At 29.4% G+C, this 14,792-nt stretch overlaps 1 protein-coding gene across 1 annotated transcript; it reads left to right on the forward strand.

Moving 5' to 3' along the window:
* Window positions 1-9,361: 9,361 nt before the first annotated feature.
* On the forward strand, window positions 9,362-13,281 carry LOC125065201. Its single transcript, XM_047672703.1, has 5 exons — window positions 9,362-9,597; window positions 10,186-10,377; window positions 11,220-11,358; window positions 12,256-12,385; window positions 12,705-13,281. Exons 1-5 carry the CDS (start codon window positions 9,460-9,462, stop codon window positions 12,877-12,879), a joined length of 774 nt encoding a protein of 257 aa, XP_047528659.1. The 5' UTR covers window positions 9,362-9,459; the 3' UTR covers window positions 12,880-13,281.
* Window positions 13,282-14,792: the final 1,511 nt, after the last annotated feature.

The following is a 14,792-nucleotide window of genomic DNA, read 5'->3' on the forward strand; positions in this document are numbered from 1 at the left end:
GAATTATAAATTGATATTTAATTAATAATGTTATCGTATTAATATATTTTATAACTATAATTATACTTACTAAGTATTTTCATCGGACTGAAAAAAATAAAAGCAATTTAAATAACGAAAAATATTTTACATTGCCTTTAAATAAACATCATTGAATTTGAATTGGTTGTCGATATTTTATTTGATTAAATATTAAGACTAACTATTTCATTGTTGAATTATTTTAATAGACAAAAATAATCATAATTATAAAGTCTATAGTCTAGTAGCAGAAACTATGAGTAATTAATAATGTTAGAGATTCGAAAAAGCGGATCCTTACTTCATAATATCAAGACAGGTATTTGTGGTGCATTTGCTTTATTAAAATGAAAACAAAGATCGACCAGATTGTACAGCTGTTTACTGTATGCTATACAATTATATACCTTACGCTATTACTTTGCTAATAATTACAACCTAAAATACACCTTCTGAGAAACTAAAACAATCAACGCTGATGTTAATGGCGTCTAGTCCGCGGAAGCACTTATAGTGTCGTAGCGTCCTGCAAAACCACTACTACTAGGAAACAGGAAATGGCCATAAAACTGTGTAAAACGAATAAAAGAACTGGTATAAAAGGTTTTCATTATTCTGCTTATGAATTCATAGCAACACCATTCAAAAAAGTGATCAATTGCAAATCTGATTCGCGTGAAGAGAGTTCAATAATATTATATTTCCCAAGAGAGTTCACAGACTGAATTCTCATTTATGTTTTAAATATTAAGTGTACTTTAAATTTGAAGCATTAACTTATTAATAATCTACAAAATGACATTTATTCAACTGCAACACGCAAAGCACATGAGACTCGACAACAATCGACGAACGTACACTTGTATCTATACTTTTAAACTCGTTTGCGCTGACTTATTTTATTAACGCACAGTCAAAAGTAAGAAGCCTAGAAGGCGTATATTCATATATCATAGATTTATCTTTTAAGAAGGCATCCGCTAAGAATATTTTTTTGGAAAATTCAACTTTAATCGGGCCCGTTTAAACATAAATGGGAGATGATATTTTATGTGAATTTTATGCGTACAAAATCGGGACGGGCATCTTGTATAATACATAATATTTATATCCTGGCTATGCCAATGGTTAAACATGACACTAAGCGAGCTTATAAGCTTTGTTTAGTATAAATTTATGTTTTCCTCGACCGTTAGCTGCTAATTTTATTCTGGGAAGGTATAGAAAAGTCCAACAAAGAAATTGCGGAATTAGTTTTGTTATAAATTCGTTTTATTTCATAACATTTATTTCATTTTTTTATTTTTATAAATTCAGGACTTGTTTTAGATTTAAAAAAAAACTGACAAACCTTATAAAACGACGATCGATTTTTGTAATTTTCCATTTCTGTTTAATAACACTGTACAACCGGAGCGATTATTTTCCTTTGAACCATCGAAAATTGAATAATTTTTTTTTATCCACTTATTCTGTACCTGCCTGATAACAAACAATCTTGAATATTTTAAATTTGTTTTCAAACTCGCTTCTATCAAATACTTATTATTTATTATATTGTATCTTTAGCTGATATTTTGCAGATCTAGATTTGGTCTTATGCATCTAATAGGCAACTAATTATAATAAGAAATATTTTCTAATATTTCCCATGTTCCTATTTGAAATATAAATGGCCTTGATATGCGTCTCATCGATTTTCTTAGTAGCAAAGGGCTGCTCAGGATAGCATAATTTTAGATTAAATAACACGTCGAAGACTTCAGGATAGTAGTCTGTCAGCGTATTGCCTTTGCATTATCAATTAAAAGTAATAATATTATTATTAAATAAAAATATTTTAATGTGTTCTTTTAAAAAAAATATTAAATTTGAAATCATATTTTTAAAAACAATTTTCGTTACTAATTTTTTTGTGAATTTGTCGAATCTACCTCGAAAATGCTCGTAATTTTTTTCTATAGTTCTTTACGAGTAGTACGGAGTATCCTAAGTAAAAGATTGTGTGTCGTTACACTAAAAAATAAATATATTCGTACAGGGTAAAGTATATAAAATGAAAATAATTTAATTAAACAATAAATATTTTTATTTCATTTGGATCAGAACGAAATTTAGGACAGAGTTTTTGGAAAAGAATCATCTCTGTCCCAAATTTCATTCAGCCAGATATAGTCTGGAATAGCACACAGGCTCCATTTTATCCTTAAGTCTTGTAAGGGGTTTGAGGTTACTGGATAACGTCTTCGGCGATATGGTAATGTCGCTCTAACCGGTATGCTGGAGTAGTGTATATAATCAGTGTTCTAATTAATCGGTACCATAATCACGACCGAATGTTGCAAAGCATTGCGAAGGCTGTAATAATGCTAAAGTGATACGTTCATACGGTGTAGGACCCTAGCAATGGATGTCATCCTGGCTGACTTTGCGCTTGAATCGTTTTAAAAGAGAAGTATCGTTATGATTCATTCTTTTTAGGAACGCTTCCTTCGCTTAGTATTAGGGATATCATGATTGATATCGTGGTATCTCACGACATATGTATGTTTACCTAATTATGTTTCTCTGAGAAAACATACTAGCGATAGAAAGTGCAGCCTGCATCTATTTCTTCTAGTTATCAAGAATAAATAACGATTCTGTGCTGGTTTAGGTAATCAACCGACTGGGGCGTGCCTACTGCCTGTTGTATAATAACGTTAAGTGTCATATCCACTACGGAGTAATAGATTTATGTAAAGCCTATTACGCAGTGCGTATAAAAGATGTGCAAACGAGATAGGAAAACGTTATAAGTCTTGGTTATAGGCAGAGTACTGCGTTTACATATATCATAAATTAATATGATATATTCATATTTTTATTACAATGAACCAGTTTTGTTATGGAAGAAAGAATTATGTTAAATGATTCCTATGCGGTAATTTATGCGTTGGACGCAATATTTATTCGATTCAGTATTATTTTTAGTATTCTTACATAAATTATAACAACATCATACGTCGGTGCTTTTTGCTTGCATTAGGGCGCCTGATGGATATGCCCTTGAACTAGAATGAGAACAAGTGACATAACATGAGAACCTGATAACACAGGATGTGTCGTTTCGGATTTTCTTTGGCTATGACTCAATTTTGAACTTTGATCCCTATTTTTACTACTATTGTTGTGGCTTTGGCTACTCTATAAATAACACCATTTTACAACTGTGCTACCCACTGGGCTACAGTCTAGTTTGTTGATTAATTGACAATCATTAGTCCTAAATAAATGAAATAAAATAAAATATAAAAAACGCATTTAAAAGATAAACCTGGTAATATTTGACTCCTCCATAGTCGATTGGATTTATGGTCTCTAGCGCTCTAAAAATAACACGGTTATTACACAAAAACAACGTTATATTGACCTAGCTCACTAGAAGAATTCACGAGCTAAACCGATATTTAGATATTAAAAATATAATCATATAATTGTAAATAAACTTAGAAAGGTAGGGAATAGTCACAGGCTGAAATAAATACAAATGTAATTTTATGAATGATTAGTATTTAGGAAAATAAACTTTACTAAATATTTACTGGCAAATATTTTTTAATTCGGCTCCATAACATGTCACAATTTTTTTGGGTATTCAACTTTTAACCATTTAAATTATTTTCAAGATGATCTTTATTTGTATAAATGTATCCCAACAGAATCTAAACAAACTTAATATTTATATATTATCTGATTTGGCTGGCCTGGTGACAGTGGAGGCGAAACAACATACGTGAGTCGCTCGATTAAGAATGACGCAAGTACTTACCGGACACGTATGCTTCGGCAACAGTAACTGCTACCGGATAGCGCATTGGAATGGTATGTGTATACCTAGGAATTGGAGACGAGCATAGGCGAGCCTCAAATTCCATGCGAATGCGACCCCGTGGCACCCGCCAAAGAGACGAAGAGGGTAGAGCTGGTGTTACCCCCACCCCCACCTCCACTTCACGTGGGGAAAACGTTTACTAGTTTTTTTTCCAGCGAGAACAAATAGAAAAAGACTACTCGGGGTCTTGTGCCCAGGGTGGCAGATTTTCAGGAGCGGCAGGATGAAAAATTAAAATTTGTCCCCATTATCACAAATGCTTTTTTAAAATATTGTAAATTTTCAGCTATTAATGACTTATTTCATTTATTTAAAAATTCTTTATGAAGAAATTTATTCACTTTATGGATTATCTATAATAGGACCGTATTTTGTTACACTAAGGTTGGATCTGGCTTTGCTCCTACTTATGTGGTTTATTTGTGAGATATTGCAGCCCTTCAGCTGAATAATACAGGAACTAAAACAACCCTTGATGATCTAGGCTGTAGGCTATCAATGAGATTTGTAACATAGTCAACTTAACTAGAGCAAGTCAGACTAAAATATTATATTTTCAGCGATAGTATAATTTCCGTAGTGCTAAGTGAATCAAACAAAAATTTAACTTCATACAAAAATAAAAATTCAATGACTTCATTGCATTCGCCTTCCGAGAAACACCATCTGCAAAAAATTAAAGTAATCGTAAGAAGGGTTGCCGTAAGTACTTAGTCAAAATAAGGAACGCTACAGGGAACATGCACAACAATACGATTTTCCAGCACCTCAACTATAATACAACAAAAAATTAACTTACCTAAGTAAAGTCTACTCTTTTCCCCAGTGCATAATATTTTTTCCGAAGTCCAAACTCTTCAGAACCTTTTTTTTTATTTCACAAATGTAAACAAAATTCAAACGGTACAGGTTTTTGACTTTTGCGATAGAATTTTAATCAAAAACAAAAATATTTGTGAAGTTACTCATATAATTAATTTAGATGGATGTTTATATAAGTATTTCTTAAAGATATATGAATAGTTAAGTTAGTGGTTGATCTATCATCATTTTCAAGTTATCATATTTTGTAGGGTGAAATATATGCCTATGTGTCTTGATTATATAACGAAAAAATACCAGGTCTCATCCGCTTTACACTACGAAATAATATCATATCTGCATGTTTACTTTTTAAAATAACTTTTTTTAAACCTGTCTTAGCAATGAGGTTATGTTGGTCATGAGGGGATCGCTTGTCAGTGATTCCCTTGTGACCAACCAATTCATTAAAGCGTAAAAGATTCATTAGCAAGGCATCACTGCCTTTTGGACATCACTGAACACTGCTTTCAAGCTATGACTGATAAGGTCATAAATAAAAATGACAAAATAAATGTGAACAATTTTGATGTACCTATCTATACCTCTTAAGTTATTCTGCTAAAGTAAACTTTACAAAATTTCTAAAGGACATTGAAAATTTAAATTGTTTCTAAAATTTGAGGAAGAATCTCTGAACTCTGCTTACCACGCGTATTTATTACATCAATAAGATCCTAATTACCATTTTTAAAATACTGCTGCATATTCCTACACAATATATCAATGAATATATCAATGAATATATCAATGAATATGTTTTAGTTGAAAGTCTGTAAAAAATCATGCTTTTATAAAAATATGTTAGATCGTTGGTACAGTCATATAAATCCGTGGTGTATGTTAAAGGATATTCCGTAGCTATTAGTAACAGCTGCTCAAAATCTCTGGGAAAAATTTAACAAAATTCAACACAGTTTCGTGCTTATACGGAGTATATCCAGACCGTTTGTTGCCTGTCTACGTTAAATAAAATTTGATGAAAGATAAAATATGTTTTACCTTTTCAACCTACTACAATTTTTCAATAGTCGTATAAGAATTTTATATGACATAAATATCTACTACATACATAAAAAGTATAACGTTATTACGCCTTGAAATTATATTTTAATTTATAATCATTATTAATATAACAGTTTCAATATTTTCAACATATTTTTTTTGTTACACTTTTATATGAAACAATGCTGGGTGAAAAATCTTTAATTAAGAATAACTACTTTTTATTTTTAACAAAATTTAATTAAAAAATAATATGATTTACTGTACACCACAAATTACTAATTTATTTTATACCCATATAAAACTAAGTTCGTACAGCCACTAATTTTATTCAACTACTATAAATGCTACTTTTATAAGTACACTAGCCGTAGTTTTTTTTATATCTATACTTAATATTATAAAGAGGAAAACTTTGTTTGTTTGTCGAGTAAGGCGCAACAATCTTTTTTTTTTTTATTCAAAAATCTTGATTTTTTTTTTGGACTACATTTAAACGCATTTAATAAACAATTTAATTATGCAGAAAGTACCGGGTGAAGTTAAGTGCTATAAATCCATAGACACCGTAACTAACATCGAGGACGCAGTGCACTACCCCCAGGAATTTTTAAATTCTCTGAACCCCGATGGGCTACCACCTCAAACTGTCGTTAAAAGTTGGCACGCCGATAATGCTTCTCAGAAATTTTAGCCTCCCCAACATGTGTAATGGCACGAAATTTCTTATAAAGGAGCTAAAAGATAATTTAATAGTTGCGAAGATTATAATCACCGGCTCTGCAGCTGGTGAATTAGCTCATATACCAAGAATACCCATGATTCCTACTGATTAGCCTCTACCCTTCAAAAGGTTCCAATTTCCAGTAAAAATTTCTTTCGCACTAACGATAAAAAAATCCCAGGGCCAAACATTCAAATTAGTAGGAATTGATTTACGAAAAGAATGTTTTACGCATGGGCAACTTTACGTTGCCCTATCACGGGTCGGGGCTCCCGACCATCAGTATATTTTGTTACCTGAAAATAATTTAACGTCAAATGTTGTTTTTAGAGAAGCTTTACAATAATCGCTTTAGTTATCTATCCTAAAACAACGGGTTGCACTCCGGGACTGCCGGCAGAAGTGAAAACTATAATATAGTATTAATTACATTTAAATATTTTCATCATTAACAACTTTAACATCCACATAAAGACAATCTATGCAGCCTGCGGATATTGACTGCGTCGTCGATGTTAGTGTGGTGTCTGTGAATTGACCTGGGAATCATTATGCTGACCGTGTCTATCCTGGATAGGCTTTTTGCAGCGGTAACCGATATCCACGCGGGAGGAAAAATTGTTGCTAAATAAGTTTACAAAATCAAAAATCAAGTCATAATATAGATAACTATTTACATGATGTGAATCCATGATCTGTATAATGTTATAAAGTTTTCATAATTTTCGGAAAGTTTAAAAATATCATCTTCTTACTTCTATTTATTTTAAAAATACATATTTTGAATCTTTATGGGTTATTTTGATTTCCGTTTGAGATACGCCATCCTGTCACAAATCCGAAATCTACGCGGACGAAGTCGCGGGCAGAATCTAATAATTAAGTATCACCACTTTAAAAATGTATTCTCCTTATAGGTCCAAAACATGTTCTCGATCATGCTAATAATATAAAAATTATTTTCTTTGATTATTATTATTGTAACGGTATTGTGTCTTGCAAATTTTATGATTATATTAAATTGTACAACGTTCAATAATAATTTGGTCAAAACGCTATAATTTAACATTTCAAACTTTTTAAAGTATTCTTCCAGATATTATTGAAATATTTAATATATCTTTTGGAAAAGTTTAAAAAAACGTTAAACAATTGTAATCGTAAAGTCAAATTTAAAAATAGACTAAGTAATGCTGTTTAGTTGTTATACCTTGTAAAATTTGAATTTTTATTCGCGAATATCATAAGACAGAATTTTTTGAGTTGTATTTAAACTAAAAAAGTACATACAATTTTTGGCACTGTGATGTGTCATGTGGTATTCTTACATTGGTTAATGAAAAAGGACCGAACTCATTTCAACATAACCTTCTCGAAGAAAAGTAGATCTCCAACTTGTGATCAATACTTCCAAATCTGTGGAGGAGATAATATTATTATTATTATTCAGAGTATATCGTCGTTTGCCTGCTAACTGGAAAATAAAACATGGCAATTAGGCAAAGAGATTTCAATCATAAGCAGCCCGTAAATGTCCCACTGCTGGGATAAAGGCCTCCTCTCCCTTTGAGGAGAAGGTTTGGAGCATATTCCACCACGCTGCTCCAATGCGGGTTGGCGGAATACACATGTGGCTGAATTTCGTTGAAATTAGACACATGCAGGTTTCCTCACGATGTTTTCCTTCACCGCCGAGCACGAGATGAATTATAAACACAAATTCAGCACATGAAATTTCAGTGGTGCCTGCCTGGGTTTGAACCCGAAATCATCGGTTAAGATGCACGCGTTCTAACCACTGGGCCATCTCGGCTCAGAGATTTCAATAAGGAATGCGAAATAAATATTTATTTAAATTTGAAAATAATAATAAACCGGCAATTATAGAGATTATGTAGATATAAATGTATGTATATGTTTCTTCTTTTTTTTTAATTTTGGGACTTTTGTCCTACACAGGTTCATCAGTCTCATTGTCCCTTCTTCCTTTTGTCAAAATATTATTTATTATTAATAGCCATTAAATAGAATTCTATCCTAGCAGATTCTGATAAAGGGTCTCATAGAAAACTCTGAACAAATCCAACTTCGAACAATCATGCTTTTAAATTAGTTAAGAGTAACTTTCTTTGATTCTGAGTCTTGCCACATTCCATCAACAAGTGATATATATCTCCAAAACATCCACAATTATAATTAAGACAATCACTTTTTTCATAGGAAACCTAAAACTTTTTGATGAGATATGTTCGGACCTAAGACGATGAGCTAAATAAACCTGTTTATCTTAAATCTGGCAAACCGAGGTTTGCGAGGAGGCTCACTTAGCATGGTACCAAATTCCCTTATTTTTAGATATTTCATTGAAATACTCTTTCCAGTTACCATAAATCTCTTTTTTGTACTTAGTTAAAACTTAAGCATAATCTGGTTGTGTTTTAATTTCCCTTCCTGATAGAATTGCTTCTTTTGCTAAACGGTCAACCTTCTCATTCCATTATAAATCTGTTTATAACTTTAAACTTAACGCTCTAAAAACTAATAAGTTTAACTTACCGTGTATTGCTGTGTTCCGGTGTGCGAGGTCATCCAGCCAGACTAATTGTATAAAGAAAATAAAATTTTAGATCCTATTGCCGGCATATTGATAATGAGCATTATAAATTTATTTACAGACTTTACATGTCAGTACGCCAATTGCTGATCTGTCTTTAATTTAATTAATTACAAATAAATTACGATTTTATTATTTTATAGTCTGTATCCAGATCAATTATGTAAAAAATAAAAAAGTTAGGTAAAATGTCAACTGGCTAAGTGACAGACGTCTATGTCTAGGCAGTAGTCAATAAACAAGCACTTGAATTATATATATTTCGTAGTATTTATTATTTACATTTGTACAAATATTGTTAAAAACATATTTTGGTTCATATTATAATTATATTTACCCAAAAAACAATACTTTTGTCTAATGTGGAAAGAATTACAAAAATCGCCATCATTTTTCTTATTGTTTAAAAAAGAATGTAGATATCACATTATAATTACGGATTACATCAAAATATGGGAAATTTATTACTCAGAAGATGCTTTTCTTAAATGCCTGAAGGTAAAATCGATCATTTTATCAAATACAGCATTTTCATTTTGTTATTGTAGTTGATTTTGTATTACATTGATTTCGTGTTAGGCATAAAAAAAGTAGACTATTTCCTTCCTTAGAATGAATTCTAAGGAAGCTTGTTTCCTACCAGACGTCATCAAATTCAGTTCAGTGACACACAGCCAGTTATAATTTTAGTATAAACATACTCATAATATGGGTAGGTCTATCTACTCATTTTCAATATTCTATCAGCAACAGTATTTTATGTTGTGTTCCGTTTGAAGAGTTAGTGAGCTAATATATAATATTAACAACTACCTAAAAAATGTTGTCTTAGATTTTCGCGATTATTACACATTGAAATAAAACTAGTTTTTAACGGATTTAATCGTGTATATTAATTATTTTAACATCCCGACGTTTTGAGCACTTTGCAGTGTTCGTGGTCACGGGCAGACTCTGCACTACAACACAACTACCTAAAAAGCCCATCACCACCGATGGCTATGGGCAGATGACCTCTCTAGCTATAATTAATAAAAAAAAAATGACATCATGGTTTTAATGAGAACAATATTTGTAAAATTGCAGGAAAGTAATTTAGGCTTAGAAATTAATACACTAGAGCTCACTGAAAATGGAACCCAAATGCTTCTAAATCCAACAGAATGTAAGAGTTTAAATATATCACATAATGAGTCATCACTTATTGTGTCTATGACTAGGTTTTACGGTTACCCTTTACACTTAAGAATTGAGCTAAATGAAGGATCTCATGAGTTGGTAAGTGTTAATATCTAAATTTAAAAATATTTAGAACTGATTTATGTCTACCGGTATTCATTTAAATTTAGTTGAATGGTTTGGATGGCTTTATAGCCAACTTAAGTTCATCATGGGTGGCATTTGCATGCTTCCAGCAGCTTAAGAATACTATAGTTTTTTGTGACTAGTTAAATGAAACTTTCAGCTGATCAGTTCCAATTATAAGCATATATTTCAAAATGATCTTGGCAAATGTTCTACTATTTACACTCTCTTCTAATTATCACCATGCACTATTGAATTGCACAATATGTATTGAAAATATAAATTAAACATAATCAATGATTAGAGAATTACAATACATTTTTTTATATAATGAACAATAATTAATAAAACCAATAAATTAAATAAAATACCATCCAATTAGAAATGAGCACAAATAAAATTCTTTATTTTTCAATTGTACTGAGGCGGCTATGACATGTCTATTTAGATTACTTGATTACTAATGGTGATGTATAACAATGAATAAGCATACGCTGAATCCATACCAAAATAAAAAAATATTCTGTATGTATTGCTATTTTCAATAAATAAATTATATTTTCATTAAATAAATTACATAAATTTGAATTAATCCCTGTACATACTTCAAGCCCTGTAAATAGTAATTAGTATTGTAGTTTCAATGTTGTTTACACCTTTAAAGACACTTCAAATTTTACCTATTTTAAGTGCTGAGTGATAGCTCATGGTGTAACTATTTCAATACATAAAAGAAAATTTTCAAAATTAACTCTGAAAAAATACATACTATTATTTTCTTTCTTAAAAAACTCAACATTTTTTTTTAATTCCAGTTTTTCCAAGAAGTTACTCAACAACTGCTGAAAACAGTGAAAGACTTAAAATGTAGTGAAACAAAATTACGTAAACTGCTTACAAAGAAAGATGAAGAAATTGAGGAATACAAATCATTAGGAGGCAAGATACGATATAGTTAGTATTATTTTAACATTTATTTAAACTATGAAGTTAAAGTGTGAAGTATTTATAAATAACAAATATCGTAATTACACTTGAGACATCCAAGCAATACCAAATATAAAAATTTATTATATGCACATGGATTTAAAATCAATAATTGTTTTCTTATATAAACAATATATTATTAAAAGTATCTGCAATAATTATAGCAAATCCAAAGAAAAAGAAATGTTATTTAATATTTAGTATATTTCCATATTGAAATACCTTACAATGCACCAAATTATCATATTTATAATTTATATTGCAAAATTATGTTAGTAAATGTAGAAAAGTTTTGCCACTTTGATAAAAAAAGTTACATAATTTATCATATTGTAAGTATATTTCTATGCTTCCATCAAATATTGGATTTTTTTATTTCTAAAATATGTTATGGATTTATGTTGAATTTGTTTTATTACTGAGGTAACAGCATTAGGTCTTAATTTGATAGAAAAAATAATTTGTTCTATTTTGCTGTTTTTTTTTTTCTTAATTTTAATGATAATATATTGTCAACCATTATAGCAATCAAGTCTCCTTTGTGTCTTGTCCATCATATGTGACATTAGCAAATTATTTGTACCTGATTGGCACAACTATAAGCCACTAAACTTGTTACAAAATTTATAATCAATTATATCAGGTTAATTAGAAGTTAATCAAACCAATTTGAACCATTGTTGAACCATTCTATAAAATAAAGTTTAATGTTAAAAAATGTCAAATGTAATTTCCTTCAAGCTTATTCAGCTCAGAATTTAATTATTATTTTTTAATTATGGTAGTACTAAAATTAATTTTTAGTATCATGTTTTGTAACATTTTTTGATGTAATATAATAAAATTATATTATACCATTTACAGCTGCACTTCCTCCTTATGATGACGACACACATATGCAAACACATACAGAATATGAAAAAAATTTTGGTGAAATAGAGATTTCCAGTACTATTCTAGAAAGAAGAATTAATGTTTCTAGACAAAATACCAAGTAAGTTTATGTTTAATAATTATTATACAGGTTTTATTAGTTAATTTACTGTTTTGTTTTAATTTTAAGTAAGCCAGTTTAACTACATGCATAAGAGTCATAAAATATTAATCATCAACATAGTGTCTAAAATTTTAAAATAAAGTAATTGTATAAAGTTTTACTATTTCTATAAACAGATAGATAATTTTGAAAATTTTATTTGTACATTTGTTTCTCAATATCATAATAACAATATATAACATTATGATATAGCATATTATAATAGCCTAACCAAAAATAATAAACAAATTTTTAATAGTCTTTTTACTAATTCCAGTGAAATAATGATTGATAGTAAGAAAAATATTAAACAAGAACCTGTTTCACAAGAAGATATCTCATCAAATTTAACAACTAGAGAATCAAATGATATAAAACAAGAATATATAAAGAATGAAATAACTCCAATTATTCCAACACGAACCAAGAGAAAAAAAATGCTGAACATTTAATGGAATATTACGTATGACAAATGTCATACTAAATATTTTATTTTATTTCTTAAAACTATGAAATATTAATTTATTCAAATTAATGTATATATATTTTTTACGTTCATTCTACTTTGATTTGAACACTAAACTTTTGTAATATATTTTATTTATTTTATATATTAATGCGATCAATTTAATTTTTCCTAATGTTTTAACAGAGTTGTATCTGCGGTGGCATTAGAAGTAACTTTAGAAGCAAAGAAATATTATTTCATTTCATTTTTGATTATTTAAATGTATGGAATAGTATATTTAAAAAATAAAGAAACTTGTTACACCAAATAAATGAAATTGTAAAAAAAATACTTGGTGGTTTGTTGCGCAAATGCATGCCTGCTATATTATATATTTGAGCAAGAATCATCAATACATTGAAATAAAACTAGTTTTTTTAACGGATTTAATCGCGTATATTAATTATTATATTTTAACATCCCGACGTTTCGAGCACTTTGCAGTGTTCGTGGTCACGGGTAGAGTCTGCCCGTAGTTTTATTTCAATGTGTAATAATCGCGAAAATCTAAGACAACATTATCATCAATACATAGTACCATTGTGTTTTGGCTGTAAGGGGAATTGAGCCAATGTCATTACAGGAACAAGGGATGTAATAAATTGATTCCCAAGAATTAGCGCATTGGCACTGTAAGTGTTAAAATGTCATGCCAATGTCTATGAGCAACTGGTGACCACTCGCCATCAGGTGGACCATTTACCCATCAGTCTACTAATTTTATATTTAAAAAAATGTATAGTTAATTTATAAGCAGGAACAATGAAAAACATAATTTATAATAAAATTTTATTGGTAATACATTGAACTAGCTCCAATTGTGACGCTGGAATTACAATAATGTAATCCATTGGAGTTTTTTTTTTTTATAGGTATTAAATTAATCTATAGTATTAATTTACTTTATGCATTCATGTATATACTAATGAAAAAATTATATAAACATAAGTAATTAATTGTGTATAAAAAAGTTTTTACTAAAAATATAAATTTGTAATCGGAAGCTTCATTGGACTCTGTAATTTTGAATTTGTTTTCTTATGAAGTAATGAATTTAAGAGTAATCAAATAATTCAATAATAAAAATCATCAATTTATATTACATAATTAAAAAAAAAAAATTTTTTAAAACAATTTAATTTATATTTATTGCCGTATATTTGTTTCTTACTCAATATAGTATTTATTGTGATTTAAAAAAATGAGTGTAATATGTTGCAGACAAAACTCTCCACAACATGGATAGTACTAAAGATAGTCAAGTCATATGTTAGAATATTTATGTAAACATACTTTATTCAAGTAAGCTCTTACAAATATATTTGAGTTATGCATAATAAAACTTATTTATGTATCTATGTTAGGAAAATTAACAAGAAACTGACTCGATCAAACTATTTGTTGTATGTGCAGCTACTATTTACAAAACTGAAGTTTCACTGATGCCAGTGTCGGTTTGACATAGTTAAATTATTTAAATGTTTGATTTATTTTTCATTCTCTGAACAGCATTTGTTAGCAAGCCTCATAGCTTTAACTTGAAAATAAGATTTCATAGTGACCAGAAGAGATTGAGTCGTTTGACTGGTTCGTTTGTATTATCAAATTGTGCAGAGATTTTTAGCTTTTCTGGTTCATAAATACAATTCATTCGATAAAAAACATTAATAAATAAGGCATATTATTCAAAACAAAATTAAATAGATGATAAAAACCATGGAGCTAATACAACTAACATAATTTATTTCAATTGTTAGAAAAGATTAACTATTGAGTTTATTGCCGGTGGTAGTTTTACTTTTAATATATTTCTGTAAAATAACGATTCAAAAGTTCTTGTAAGTCTACTTGAATAAA

The sequence above is a fragment of the Vanessa atalanta genome, chromosome 7, assembly GCF_905147765.1.
Source record: "Vanessa atalanta chromosome 7, ilVanAtal1.2, whole genome shotgun sequence".
NCBI classification, from domain to species: domain Eukaryota; kingdom Metazoa; phylum Arthropoda; class Insecta; order Lepidoptera; family Nymphalidae; genus Vanessa; species Vanessa atalanta.